General features: G+C 32.2%; 2 protein-coding genes across 4 annotated transcripts; both read left to right on the top strand.

Annotated features, from left to right (window-relative positions):
* The first annotated feature begins 4,942 nt into the window (after positions 1-4,942).
* LOC123888678 (titin-like) lies at positions 4,943-6,970 on the top strand. The gene has a single exon (XM_045937796.1). The coding sequence runs from the start codon at positions 5,167-5,169 to the stop codon at positions 6,733-6,735; it is 1,569 nt and encodes a 522-aa protein (XP_045793752.1). The 5' UTR covers positions 4,943-5,166; the 3' UTR covers positions 6,736-6,970.
* A 1,823-nt stretch (positions 6,971-8,793) lies between these two features.
* Positions 8,794-12,264, top strand: LOC123888677 (EID1-like F-box protein 2). Of its 3 annotated transcripts, none has more exons than XM_045937794.1 (3): positions 8,794-8,903; positions 10,336-11,124; positions 11,962-12,264. In XM_045937794.1, exon 2 carries the CDS (start codon positions 10,354-10,356, stop codon positions 11,104-11,106), a length of 753 nt encoding a protein of 250 aa, XP_045793750.1. In that variant the 5' UTR covers positions 8,794-8,903; positions 10,336-10,353; the 3' UTR covers positions 11,107-11,124; positions 11,962-12,264. The 3 variants fall into 3 exon arrangements, with proteins under 3 accessions (XP_045793750.1, XP_045793749.1, XP_045793751.1); XM_045937793.1 differs by having other exon boundaries at positions 8,802-8,903; positions 10,345-11,124; XM_045937795.1 differs by having other exon boundaries at positions 8,802-8,903; positions 10,345-11,124; positions 11,947-12,264.
* Positions 12,265-12,381: the final 117 nt, after the last annotated feature.

Below are 12,381 nucleotides of genomic sequence, written 5' to 3'. Positions count from 1 at the left end.
CTGTTTTAACTGATACATTTATTTTATGGATTAATTTTTTTTTTTTCAATATCATTAGATTCATAGTAATATGAGAAACAATGTATCCATATTTATTTATTTATTTATTTATTCGCTCTATGAATTTTTTTTCCTGCATGAGTTTCTGCATTGATGTATTGAGGAAACAAAACACAAAGCTAAAATAGAACTGTAAGCTGACATCCTATTCGTCTAAAGCCACTTCGCCACTTCGATCCAGTACTGAAAATCGAGCAAACCAAGATGAGCCAACAGAAAGAGCACTAATGACAGGAAGACAACAATGGGTAGGCGCGCCTATGCTTGAACACCAAAAGTATTTCATCCTTGCAGCTCGACTAAACATCATGTTCTAAAATCAGCAAATGCGTCGTTAAAACAAGAGAGCCTTGGGATCCCGCGTCACACCACTAGTTTAATCTTGGGCTTTGGAAACGAAATCGCTTCAAACCCGAGACAATAGGACAGTGACATTATGAGATGCTACCAAGACAGCTTGATTTAAAGCGACATTTGCACAAAACAGAACCTTGAAGAACAGGCCTGAAATCTGCACTCGATCCTGCAATAAATCAGACAATCAAGCAGCAAAAACTATCACAAATGAAAGGTGCAAGCAGTTCCATCAAAGGATTCATTCTTGAAACTTTCTTAAATTTACTCCTATGCAAGCGAGTGGATTCAGCCGCCACATGCTTAAGTCGTATTTAAATCCTTTAGACTCATAGTTTTCTGGATCATAGTCTAAAACTTCATGACAAATGTCAACAACCTCACTTTTCACCAAACGACATTCTGATCATAGTCTTAGAATGTTACCGATGGCCATTTCAGAAATTATACCGAATCATACAATACAAGTAATAAAATAATTACCATGAGTTTTGTTAGCCAGTCGTTTTTTGGAATAAATTTACGAGTAAAATATATCATTATTGGCATCATGAAAATGTTATTTTGTTTCAAATTCAAAATTTAAATCAAATAATAAATGCTAAAAATGAACCAAAACTGTAATTGCTTGTGTAATTTAATCATCCATTAAAAATTTAATTTCCGTAACCCACTTGGGGTTGTTCTAGTGGTGTTGGCTTGGGTCCTTGAAGTATGTTTTTTTCAAGGTCTCAGGTTCGAATCCCTCTGGTGTCAATTTCTGTGGGCTAATTAAGTCCATAAAGAAAAAATTCTGGCTTTAAATTGAGCTCTACAAGTGGACGGTGAGATTGGTCCCTGGATTAATCGATCATAGGGCCGGATACCAAGTTTTAAAAAAAAAAAAATTTGTTTCAATATTTAAAAAATTTGAAAATATCAAATATTTTGTCGGGGAGGGATCAAATTACACCGGTGTAATATTTGAGTAATGTTACATCGCTCAATAACGCTTTAACGAATACAAATTTTTCAAAATCCACCGTTGGATATAAAATTTATATCATATAGATCATGTATGTTAAATTTTATAAAAATCTAAAATCGTTTGATGTGTCATTGAGATGTATTTTGTAAAATTTGTATTCGTTAAAGCGTTATTGAGAGATGTAACATTAGTCAAATGTTACACCGATATAATTTGATCCCTCCCATATTTTGTCCAACCCTGCCCAAAATATTAACGCACACTAATTTGAATATAATACTTCAAAAGAATTCAACTGGTGCATTAAAATTCAGATTACAAAATCAATAAATTCCTCAAAAACATTTTAAAATCTGATACACTACGAAGAGTATATTATGTGTCTTTTTATGCTAATGCACAATTCTTAAAAAGATAAGATAATCAGTTTGTTAGGCAATTTAATCTAAAGAAGTCAAATACATCTTTGTAATTTAAGGGTGAAAATAAATCGATCTTCTCTACCAACTAATTTTTTTTCACAATTTTTTTTTCAAATTCATAATAATAATTTTATTTAGAGTTTAATTGTTGTGTACTGTCAGTGTGTAAAGATTCTTTACACATGCATCCAATGATGTATTGCCACATCATTTAATGAAAGTGACACATCATGTGTTTTTAAATATCATGCATGATATGTTGGTATATTATTGGATGCATGTGTAAAATAATTTTACACTGACAATGCATATAAATTAAATTATTTTATTTAAGGAGTTCAAATCTCATACCAATAAATAAAAAAATTTATTGTAAACCAGACTCATATATGTATTGTTATATTTTTTTTTTTTAGGGGATCGAATCCAGAACCTATAAGATACTATCCAAACCCCTCATCATTAGACCATATATACTAAGTGGCTTTATATGTATTGTTATTTGTTTTTCATGTTCGCTTCAATATGATGATCTTAATTTATTGTTGGCTGAAAATTTAGTTTATATTAATATCCAATAAAAAAAATTAGTATTTTAGTTTTTAGACGTACATAAAAAATAGAAAAGGATAAAGTTAAACTTGACACCTCACACCTTAAAATTTTTGTCAAACTCTTATTACTAAATTAACACTCAATTTTTTTTTCGACTTTCAGCACAAGTTTCATTCGGTTCAATGGTCAATTCTGTTATCAAGTGGTTACAACTTCCTTCCAATCGCAGTTGTGAGGGTCGAACCATAAATTTTTCTACCAAATTCAGTGTCAATCAACAATTAACCAACTAAACGATGGTTAACACTCAAATATTTTAAATCAACAATGAATATCATTTTTTGTTCTTTTTTTTTTTTTTTGGTTACATATCATTTTTTGTTCTTAAAAAAATTGATAAACACACTAAAATTTAAACTTCCAACCATTTATATGTACCGAATCAACGATCAATATTTTTGTCGGTGTTAAAATTTGTTTACTAAATCTTTATATCTACCCTGTAAAATTTGATTTTTCAAACTATTTTTTTCATTTCCATTTTTACACAAATACTATTTTATATATATTTCTTGTACATTTTGTGCGACTAAAAAAAAATATTTCCTGTAAATTTATAATTTTTTTATATAATTCCTTATACATAAAATTTTATGTATTCTTTATAGTACTCTCCATATCTCTTACTGTATTTTATTTCTTTCTTTGTTTTCAAAAAATTAGTCAAAAACATTCTTTCTTAATTTTTGTTAGTATCATTTTATTTCTTTCTTTCAAAAGGGAACATAATTTTTTTAAAAAATAGGAATAGGAATATAAAAAGCAAAAAGTATAAGAAAGTCTTTATGCCCGCCCAAAAAAAAAAAAATCAAATCTTTTTCTCAATTGTTTTTTTAATTTATTTCTATATATAACAAACGCGCTACTGAAAAAACAAGTTCAACCAAAAACCAGAAATTGTTGCAATTGCAATCTCTTTCATCATCATCTCAAATTCTCAACAAAACCTTCTAAAGGATTGGTTCAGTGTCTTCATTTTGTTACATTCTGTTCCGTTTTACTTGCCTTTCTGTTCAAGCAATCCTTTCTTCTCTGTCTGTGAAAATGTGTTGTTATATATAAAACAAAGGTACGTTTTTTCTGAAAAGTATCATATGGGTTTTGTTTATTTTCTTCATATAATAAGTGGGTTCTTTGAAAGATGCGATTTTGATAAGTTTTGGAAAAAGGGTTTATGAGTATACCCTTTTTCTTCAAGTGGTTTCGTTTTGGTGTGTTTTTTATTTTGGAGATTGCTTCAACATTACAATGGTTTTTGTGATTTTCTGATGTGGGTTTGTGCTGAGGAATCAATATAAGGTGATAAATTTTTTCTTTCTGAATATAATGTATGAAATTATTTGTGTGTGTTATGTATATTTTAGGATGAAATTATTTGATTACATTCTTGTATATGATTTAAGATGAGAATGACCTAACCCACTTGGATTGGTGTATTGGTATCGGCTCCTCTTGAGATCTGAGGTTCGATTCTCTCTGGTGCCAATTTGAGTTGGCTAATTTAGCTTTTTTTTTAAAAAAAAAAAAAGATGAGAATGACCAAATGTACCTATTTTTAATGATTTAGCAGGTTTAAAGTTGTTTTTTATTTTGACAAAGGTTTAGGTTTAAAGTTGTTGTTTTTCTTCTTTATTGATTTCCTTTTAAATTGCGGTTGCGATCACAATTGTGCATAGGTTGTGAAATATATATTGTGGCAAAATGCCATAAAATGTGGCTGATTTATACCATCAAAATTGCCGTTAGGATCTCAAACTTGTGACTGCTGGCCGCAATTTAGAACTATGGCATCAATTTAGAACTATGGCATCAACAAAGGTTTGTGTGATGTCTAACTATCCAATAGTGACACGACACCGATACATAACATATATTCGGTCTTTTTATTCAATTTTTTTTTTTAATCTTAATTTAGTGTATCTTTGGTATCATGGTAAAACTGTCGGTGTCAGAATCACGAATCACGATGATCCAGTGTGATTTTGTAAAAGCTACACTTTGTAGCTTGTGAAAAATCATGGTGGGTCACCGTGATCTTGACATAACCACTATGATACCAAACACAAGCTTATTAACAGTGACTTTTTTCTGGCATCGTATTCGGTGTCCATGTATGTTGATTTGTTTGATCAGTGTCTTTTTGTTTTATTAGGGTTAGTTAAAGCTTATAGATGCACAATTGAGACGCCTAATACATGTAGTAAAATTTGTTTGTTAGAAGTTAGAATGTTGTTCGTTGAAGTATATTTGTGAAATTGGGTGGCTGAAATTAATGAGTGAAAGTAACATCTTAGTTTTTCTTTTCATATTTTTGATGATTTCATTTGTTTTCTTTTCTATAATAATAATAATAATAATAATAATAATAATAATAATAATAATAATAATAATAATAATAATAATTGTGGTTTTATGGCCAATTCTTATTGCTTTTATTGCTTCATCATATATATTTGAATTTGAATTTGTTTAATTTAATGATAGAGAGTATTTGCATTTTATTTTAATCTTAATAAATGGATATGTCGAATTTGAATTTGAATTAGAGATCACAAAATCAGTTTTTAAAAAAAATTATGTTTCTGTAACTGACAAAGATTATGATTTGTGAACAATATTATTCTTGATGCATAACATACTCTAGTATTTAATTTGATGAGTGATTGATAAACTTTCATTTCATATATCACATTAAATATGTAAATAGTAAATGATTTCTTTGTTGTTTCAGGATTGTTTCTTCAATATATGATGGCAGAGGAATATGTTCATGTACCAGTGGTTTCTGACGAAGTGACTATGTCGCGTGTCGTTCATTTAAGAAGGCCCTCAGCTGGAAACAATGAAGAAAAAGTTGTTCCTCATTATCGTCGAGCTTCGATCGGTTCCTGTCATGATTTTTGCAAATATGGGAAGAACATTGCAATTGAACCAAATAAAAGAAGTTTCATACCTAAGTTAGCCGAACGAAAACAACTGCTCCAAAGCTCGCAGAAGAACATTGGTGAAGTAATGGTCTCATCAGGTGTGAAACTTCAAGCATCAGCTGATTCTGAGCCAACAAAGATGCCGTTGCACAAACGCAGAGCATCAGCTGATTCTCGGGTCCAGGGAACTAATGCCTCAGACATAACCAAGGTAATTAAAACTGGACCGGGTCGGCTGGTTCAACCTGACAATGAAGTTGTGGTAAACAAAGCGAAACAATCATTACCTCTTCGAGATGTGCAAAATTCGTCTACCTACAAAACAAGGAGGCAAGAGATTTCATCAATTTCCAAGAGGATTGGAGCCTCATCAATATCAACTTCCAAGAAGGAAGAACCACTATTGAAATCAACCTCCATGAAGACGAGGACTTCTCAGATGGCCAAAACTTTATCAAAATCCAATTCCATGAAGACGAGGACTTCAATGAATCTAGATTCCATCAAAGTGGTTTCACCAAGGGCTTCCTTGTCATCAAAATCTTCTCAAAAAAGAATTGCAGGCATTAATATATCCAAGAGCCTGAAAACTGCGTCGCGTGTTAAGAATCATACAATGCCTAGAAAAGTTGAACCTGAGGGACGATACAATGAGGTCGAGGAAAAGACTTTGTATGTCATCATAGAAACTGAAGACCAAACTTTTCAATCTGATCAAAATGAAAACCTTGATATTGAATTGTCCTCAAATCCTCAAGAAGATCAAGAGGAATCCAAATATGCAACAAGTGAACTTGAGGAGGAATCTTGCTTAGCAAACAATGGAAAAGAAAACATGGACAATTCGGAGATTTTGGCTTTGGAAGTTGAGGAAAATGAGAAGCCTCAAGAGACTGAAAATTCGGAGATTTTGGATTCGGAAGTTGAGAAAAATGAGAAGCCTCAAAAGGGCGAGACTGAAAATTCGGAGATTTTGGATATGGAAGTTGAGGAAAATGAGAAGCCACAAAAGGGCGAGACTGAAAATTCGGAGATTATGGATTTGGAAGTTGAGGAAAATGAGAAGCCTCAAACCGGTGAGACTGAAAATTTGGCTGAAACTGAAATTGAGAAAAGTAGTCCAAGGAAGCTTAAATTTGGAAGAGGAAAAGTGTCGGAGGACAACGCTAGTGATGTTAAGGTTGATGCTGATGAAACTGTTGCTATAACTGGTGTTGAAAAGGTTGTTTTAAGACATCAAGATTTGAAGGGAAAGAAAGATGAACAACTATTGTCCAATAATATGATTGAGGAAACAGCTAGTAAACTGGTTGAAATTCAGAGGAGTAAGGTGAAAGCTTTGGTTGGTGCATTTGAAACTTTGATCTCACTTAATGAGAAAAAAAATTAGGCAAACACTTTAATTTAGTGTATGTTTGAATTGAGATTGAGTTTGACATAATCACAATGTGCCACGTGATTTTAACAAAAGTTACACTTTAGAGCTTCAACAAAGTTAAGATGTCATTGTGATTTCGTCAAATCAACGTCATTTCAAAAATGAGTTAGAGTTGAAAGCGAGATCTTTGAATTTACTGTTCACCACTAGTTTGAGTAAAACATGAATAATTATCTTTTGAATTTGAATGAAACAGTGATTATGATATTAAGTTATTTTGTGTTTTACAAGCTCTTTTGAATTTGTACGTGTTTTCCAGGCTTAATGTCCACATCAAGAGAAATTGATTTAGTAGTGTGATTTTTTTAATACCAAAATTTCTTTAGCCATATATTTTATCGTTATTCTTTGCAAAATACATATTTTGATACAAAAAAAATGTTTTATAAAGGATAGAGTGATCAGCTTAACTGATTTGAGCTAAGAGTGAAAATAGTTAAAGAGTAAATTGTTTACTATATTTTGAATACGGTAGTTATCACTTACCGTACGAATATTGCATAGTACCGAACACAAAAAAGTCATTTCTGCTCTCTACCAAAAAATGATGAGATTTAAATTTTCTTTCACAAAATTTCTTTATATCCTACTACAATATCTTATTTGTATTTATCTTTATTACTCCCTCCGTCTCTTAAAAATTATCTTTTAAGGTTTTTACACACAAATTAAGAAAAGGAATAAAGAAGTCAACAAACAAGTTAATTTTATCAAACTATCCTTACTAATTTTTCTTTTTAATTTTTTTTAACAATACAAATACATTGGAAAGATCAAAGGTCAATTAAAAGTTATTTGAGGGTAAAATTGGCAAAACAAAATTAAACTCTCCTTGAAAACAGAAAATGACAATCTTTGTGAAAAAAAATTGTTGCCTAAAACGACTATTTTTAAGAGACGGAGCGAGTAATTATTAGCTCTCTCATAATCATCTCCTCTCCATTCATTTTCATTTGTTGGTTAAGAAAAATATGCATGCATGAGAAAATCAAAAAAATTTGTTTGCCTATGACAAATTATAAAAATGACCTTCTATTATCTAAGCGCCATGTCATCTTACCGGAGATTTTAAGAAAAAATTTCCAGTAAATAAAAAATGAATTGGATTACGTTGGAAATAATCTCCAGTATATGTTAAGATGAGCTCAATCTACGACTTTTAGACTTTTAGTGATAGTGTTATCTTTTACTATAAGTGAAATTTCATATAACGAGAGAATTGAATTACTTTGAAAAAACAATTCCGATTTGTAATTTTGACACTTTTTCATTGTCTCTCTTGTGTATACCGTTCTGGACAAGACTTTTGGGCTGAACCAAGCCCAATGTCAAATCCATATCGACCCAATGCCACATCCATTGGCCTATATATACGACCTTCACAAACCTCACAAGATATGCATTGCTCTAACATCGACCTTGACCTCAAGCTTATACTGACTTGGGCGTCGGAGCGTTTTTTGCAGGTACCCCCCTTCGGTGTTGCCGGTCATCTCCAATGCTCGGATTCGAACCTCCGGCTCGGAACATCCTTCCACTGATCCACCACAAGTGAGTTCTCTACCTCTTTTTATCTCTACCGATAAAACTTGAGTTCTGTTACGAACATATACCAACAAAGAAAGAAAGTGAAAAATGAATAATGGTTGTCAAACTTTATTTACATCGTAATCGAACTTCGGATTACTAAAAACGCTTCCTATAAGAACCCGAGCCTCCCAAGAGTTAACAAAAAAAATTAATTCCATTGTCTAAGCGCCACGTCTTATGACGCTATCCCACACAACATCCTACCTGGTGCCAGCTAAGAAATGCTGACATCATCAAGTTCCAACACGTGTCGCAAAATTACTGGCCCGTATAATATATGATTGTAACAAAGCTATGATCCAATGATTATCTTGCAAGTTGCAACAGTCTCTGTTTCTTTCTGTATTGTCGTTATTCATTCTTTATTTCACATTTCTTGACCAAATTGCCCTTACTTTTAGTTCAAAATTACTTCACCCTGTTATTGATAACATGTTATTGTTTCTCTCTCTTTCTCTAGATTGTTCCAATTGCAAGAAAAATTGGGTTTTTCTAGGGTTTCAAGTCTCTGTTGAAACTGGTTGATTCAGGTCAGATCATGATGAATTATCTCTTTCTCTCTGAAATTTGAAGTTTTTGTGAATCTTGGGTTCATTTCTATAGATTTGCTTTGGTATATTTCTTAATTTGAGTTTTTTTTTTGGGGGGGGGAAATTTATAGTTTTTGTGAGTGAATTATAGTGTTGTTGACTTTCTGTACATTATTTATTCATGGGAAATTTATGGGTGATCTATAATCTTGAAACTTGTTGATAAATATAGTAGAAATTTAGTATGCTATGTAGATTACGTTATTGATGGAAAGTTTCAAATTTTTTTTTTTTTTTTGGTTTACAATGAGTGAGGATCGAACCCAGGACCTGTAACGTACTACCCAAGCCCCTACCAAACCTAGTGGCTTAAAAAAATTAATTTTTGTTGTGGTAAATTGTTATCATTTATAGCAAGTTGATCACTTTGGTCCTGTTTGGATTGGCTTATTTGAGGTTGTCTACTACTATAAACACTTGTGTAAGACTGTTAGAGCGAGCTTATAGAAAACCTCCCTCCGGCCACTATTATAAGCATATAATAATACCAGATACATAAGTTTATTCAATGAATCTGAAAAGTGAATATTTGCTCATAATAGTATGCCCAAACGGAGTAGCTTATGACATGTACATAAGTTGTTTTTAGTTTATTTCCATAAGCTCTCTAGGAAAGCTCGTGAGAATAGCTTATATATGAAACCAATTTGAGTTTAATTTTTTATTTTAAAATTAGCTTATACATAAAGACTTATATGATAAGCGCTTATGTTATGAGTCTGTATGTATGATTTGAGGGATTTGTGAATGTTTGAACTCTTAGGTGCGTGAATTAGCTTAGTATGTGAATGTGTTTGTATGTTGCTGAAAAAACTAGGAATGAGTTGAAGCCGAATTGATTGAGTAATGCTTGGATTTTCTAACTTAATATTGTAAGAGCTTGTTTGGAGAAAATGTTTTGAGCACATGAGCGAAATAGAACAAGGTTGTATATATATAACTAATTGTGATGAAAATATATCAGCGGAAAATGAGAATAAGAAACGCAACCAAACGCATACTAAGTTTCTAGTCCTCATTTTCATTTTGGAGATTAATTGACTATAAGACTAGTAAGCACAAAGCAATTTGAAGTAACATTAAACCGGAAATTCACTTCATACTGTTGGAAGGGGGATTTTTTTCTTCTTTTCGTGAACCGACTTTTGAGCACTCTAGATTGCAAATCTATTAGTTGAATATTAAATTTTAGTTTCTTAAGATAGCATAGATTTGTATAATTCCACAACGGTTAAATCAGTTGTCTTGATTTTTTCCAATTACTATGAAGTATTTTATGATTAAAAATTTGGTGTTTAAGTTTTGTCAACTGGGTGAGTATCCTGAAGTTTGCCAAGTATGAATTTTCATAAACTGATAATTTTTCTTTTAGTTTTGCTAGGTGGATAAAATGATTATCACAAAGCAGTACCGATGCATACACTCAGCTAGCTGTCAATGTTCTAAAGGGCATTTAAGTGAAGATGCGATTTTCTTAGTGTTTCACAATTTAAAATGGAATCCCAAATTGATTGCTACTCTGTCGTGTGTGTGCAAATGGTTTGATGATCTTGCCAAACGAGTTCTATGGAAAGAGTTTTGTCGAACAAGAGCACCTAAGATGTTGTGTGATCTGCAATCTACTGGGAGCCACGTCGTTGATGGGAACTGGAGGGCGTTAGGGAAGCTTCTTACATACTGTTCGGGATGCACAAAAGGTGGCTTATTTAAAAACATTCAGAATCCGGTCCCAGGTCACTTTGTGTATCAGACTCGGTTTTCTAGAACATCGGGAAAGAGCTTTCTTTTGCCACAATGCAGAACTGATGTTTTATATGTGTCTGATCCTTGTGAGCATCTTGATCAAGGTGAAGAAGGAGATTTGGGATTTTTTCGTGGAGTTTTTAAGTCATTTGCAACGTCAAAGGTCAGAAAGATGCTTATTAGTAAAGGTGCCAACCTCCATCAAACAGAAGTTTGCCCTTATTGTAAGGCAAAGTTATGGAGCATGCATCAAGCTAAAATGATCCCTCAAAGTGCTAGTTGCAGGCTTGGTTCTTATGAAGATTATATTGAGTATTTTGTGTGCCTCAATGGTCACTTGATTGGGAATTGTACACTATTGCCATTGTCGGATTCTGAAGAGGCAGCTGAGTTGGAGTAATAGTTCAATGACTTTCAGGTATTGTTAATGTATCTGGAAAACCTTAACTTACTCTTCTGTTTTTGTTTGCTCCTATTGCCATTGTTATGTATTGCGGTAACAGGATAGAAGTTAGTGAAAAATAAGAACTCATTTTCTGCCTTTAGTCGTTTTAGTATTGTTAGTTTAAACCAGTTTTTAGTTCACAAATTCCTACGAATATATATAGGGCCTTTGTTGATAGGTATAATAATTATATCTGTGAATAGTTCGTTGGCTAGTGCTTTTTCGCTCTTTCATAACAATGAAAACTAGATATAGAAATCATCAAGAGTAAGAGTTTTTTTTAGAAGATATTTTCATGGCAGCATATCCTCACCTTCAATACATACAAGAAAATTACATTTGATTGTATTATTACTCAACTAAATTTGTGTTAAATTCAAGTGGCGTGGTTTTAAACTCCTTATTTCCAGTGTATCACATGCCAATGTTTTCTTATTTGATTTCTCGAAGGATTGAGATTATGATTAGTTATGGTCTCATTAGATATTTGGCAAAAAGGTTTTGTTCAAACCGTTACTGTATTGCACCAGTGGAACTTTTAGATCTACATCGACATGAAAAATAACAAATGTCTCGCTCAGATTAACCAATTTAAAACGGGTTTGGTTTGAATTCTAAGCCATTTAAGGTTAACCACTTTCTGAAACAAAATTCCTTACCAGACCCTTCTACATTTTTTGGTTATATATGTATTTGTAAGGAAGTAATGGATTAAATTTATCTTCTGCCACCTCAGTAAGTGATTAATTTTATGCACAAAACTAGACTGTTTGAAGGTTAATCACACTTGTGTAGTAAATGTTTCTGCAGCTGTCATTATTCTTTCTGAATCTGCTAAATTCAAGATGAAGATTTTTTAGAAGAAATGCGAAGAAAGCAAAAGGTGCCTTTGAGGTGGTTCATGATGTGCTCTCGCATATGTAAGATAATAGGTAGAGAAATTCTTCAGATGCATTTCACTTGTGCATGTGAAGAATACTCATTGTCTAAGTGACTAGAGATGTAGCATAATCCCTTATCTGAAGGTCTTGATATTGTATTATTCTTATTTGTATTCGATGTTTGTTGTTAATTCTCTTATTCTTAATGATTGGTTGTTATCCTTGGATGGAATGTAAATAGATACTTGAGCAACTAGCGTATCTTTAGATTGACGGTGAGTTTAACAAATCATGACAGCATCCTAATTTTGTGAAACTTTAAAGTGTAGCTTTTGTCATAATCGCAACA

The sequence above is a fragment of the Trifolium pratense genome, linkage group LG6, assembly GCF_020283565.1.
Source record: "Trifolium pratense cultivar HEN17-A07 linkage group LG6, ARS_RC_1.1, whole genome shotgun sequence".
NCBI classification, from domain to species: Eukaryota; Viridiplantae; Streptophyta; class Magnoliopsida; order Fabales; family Fabaceae; genus Trifolium; species Trifolium pratense.
This window is presented reverse-complemented; position numbering and strand designations above follow the sequence as displayed.

Coding starts and splice junctions, on each gene's coding strand:
- LOC123888678 (XM_045937796.1), top strand. CDS start 5,167: ATGATGGCAGAGGAATATGTTCATGTACCAGTGGTTTCTGACGAAGTG.
- LOC123888677 (XM_045937794.1), top strand. CDS start 10,354: ATGATTATCACAAAGCAGTACCGATGCATACACTCAGCTAGCTGTCAA.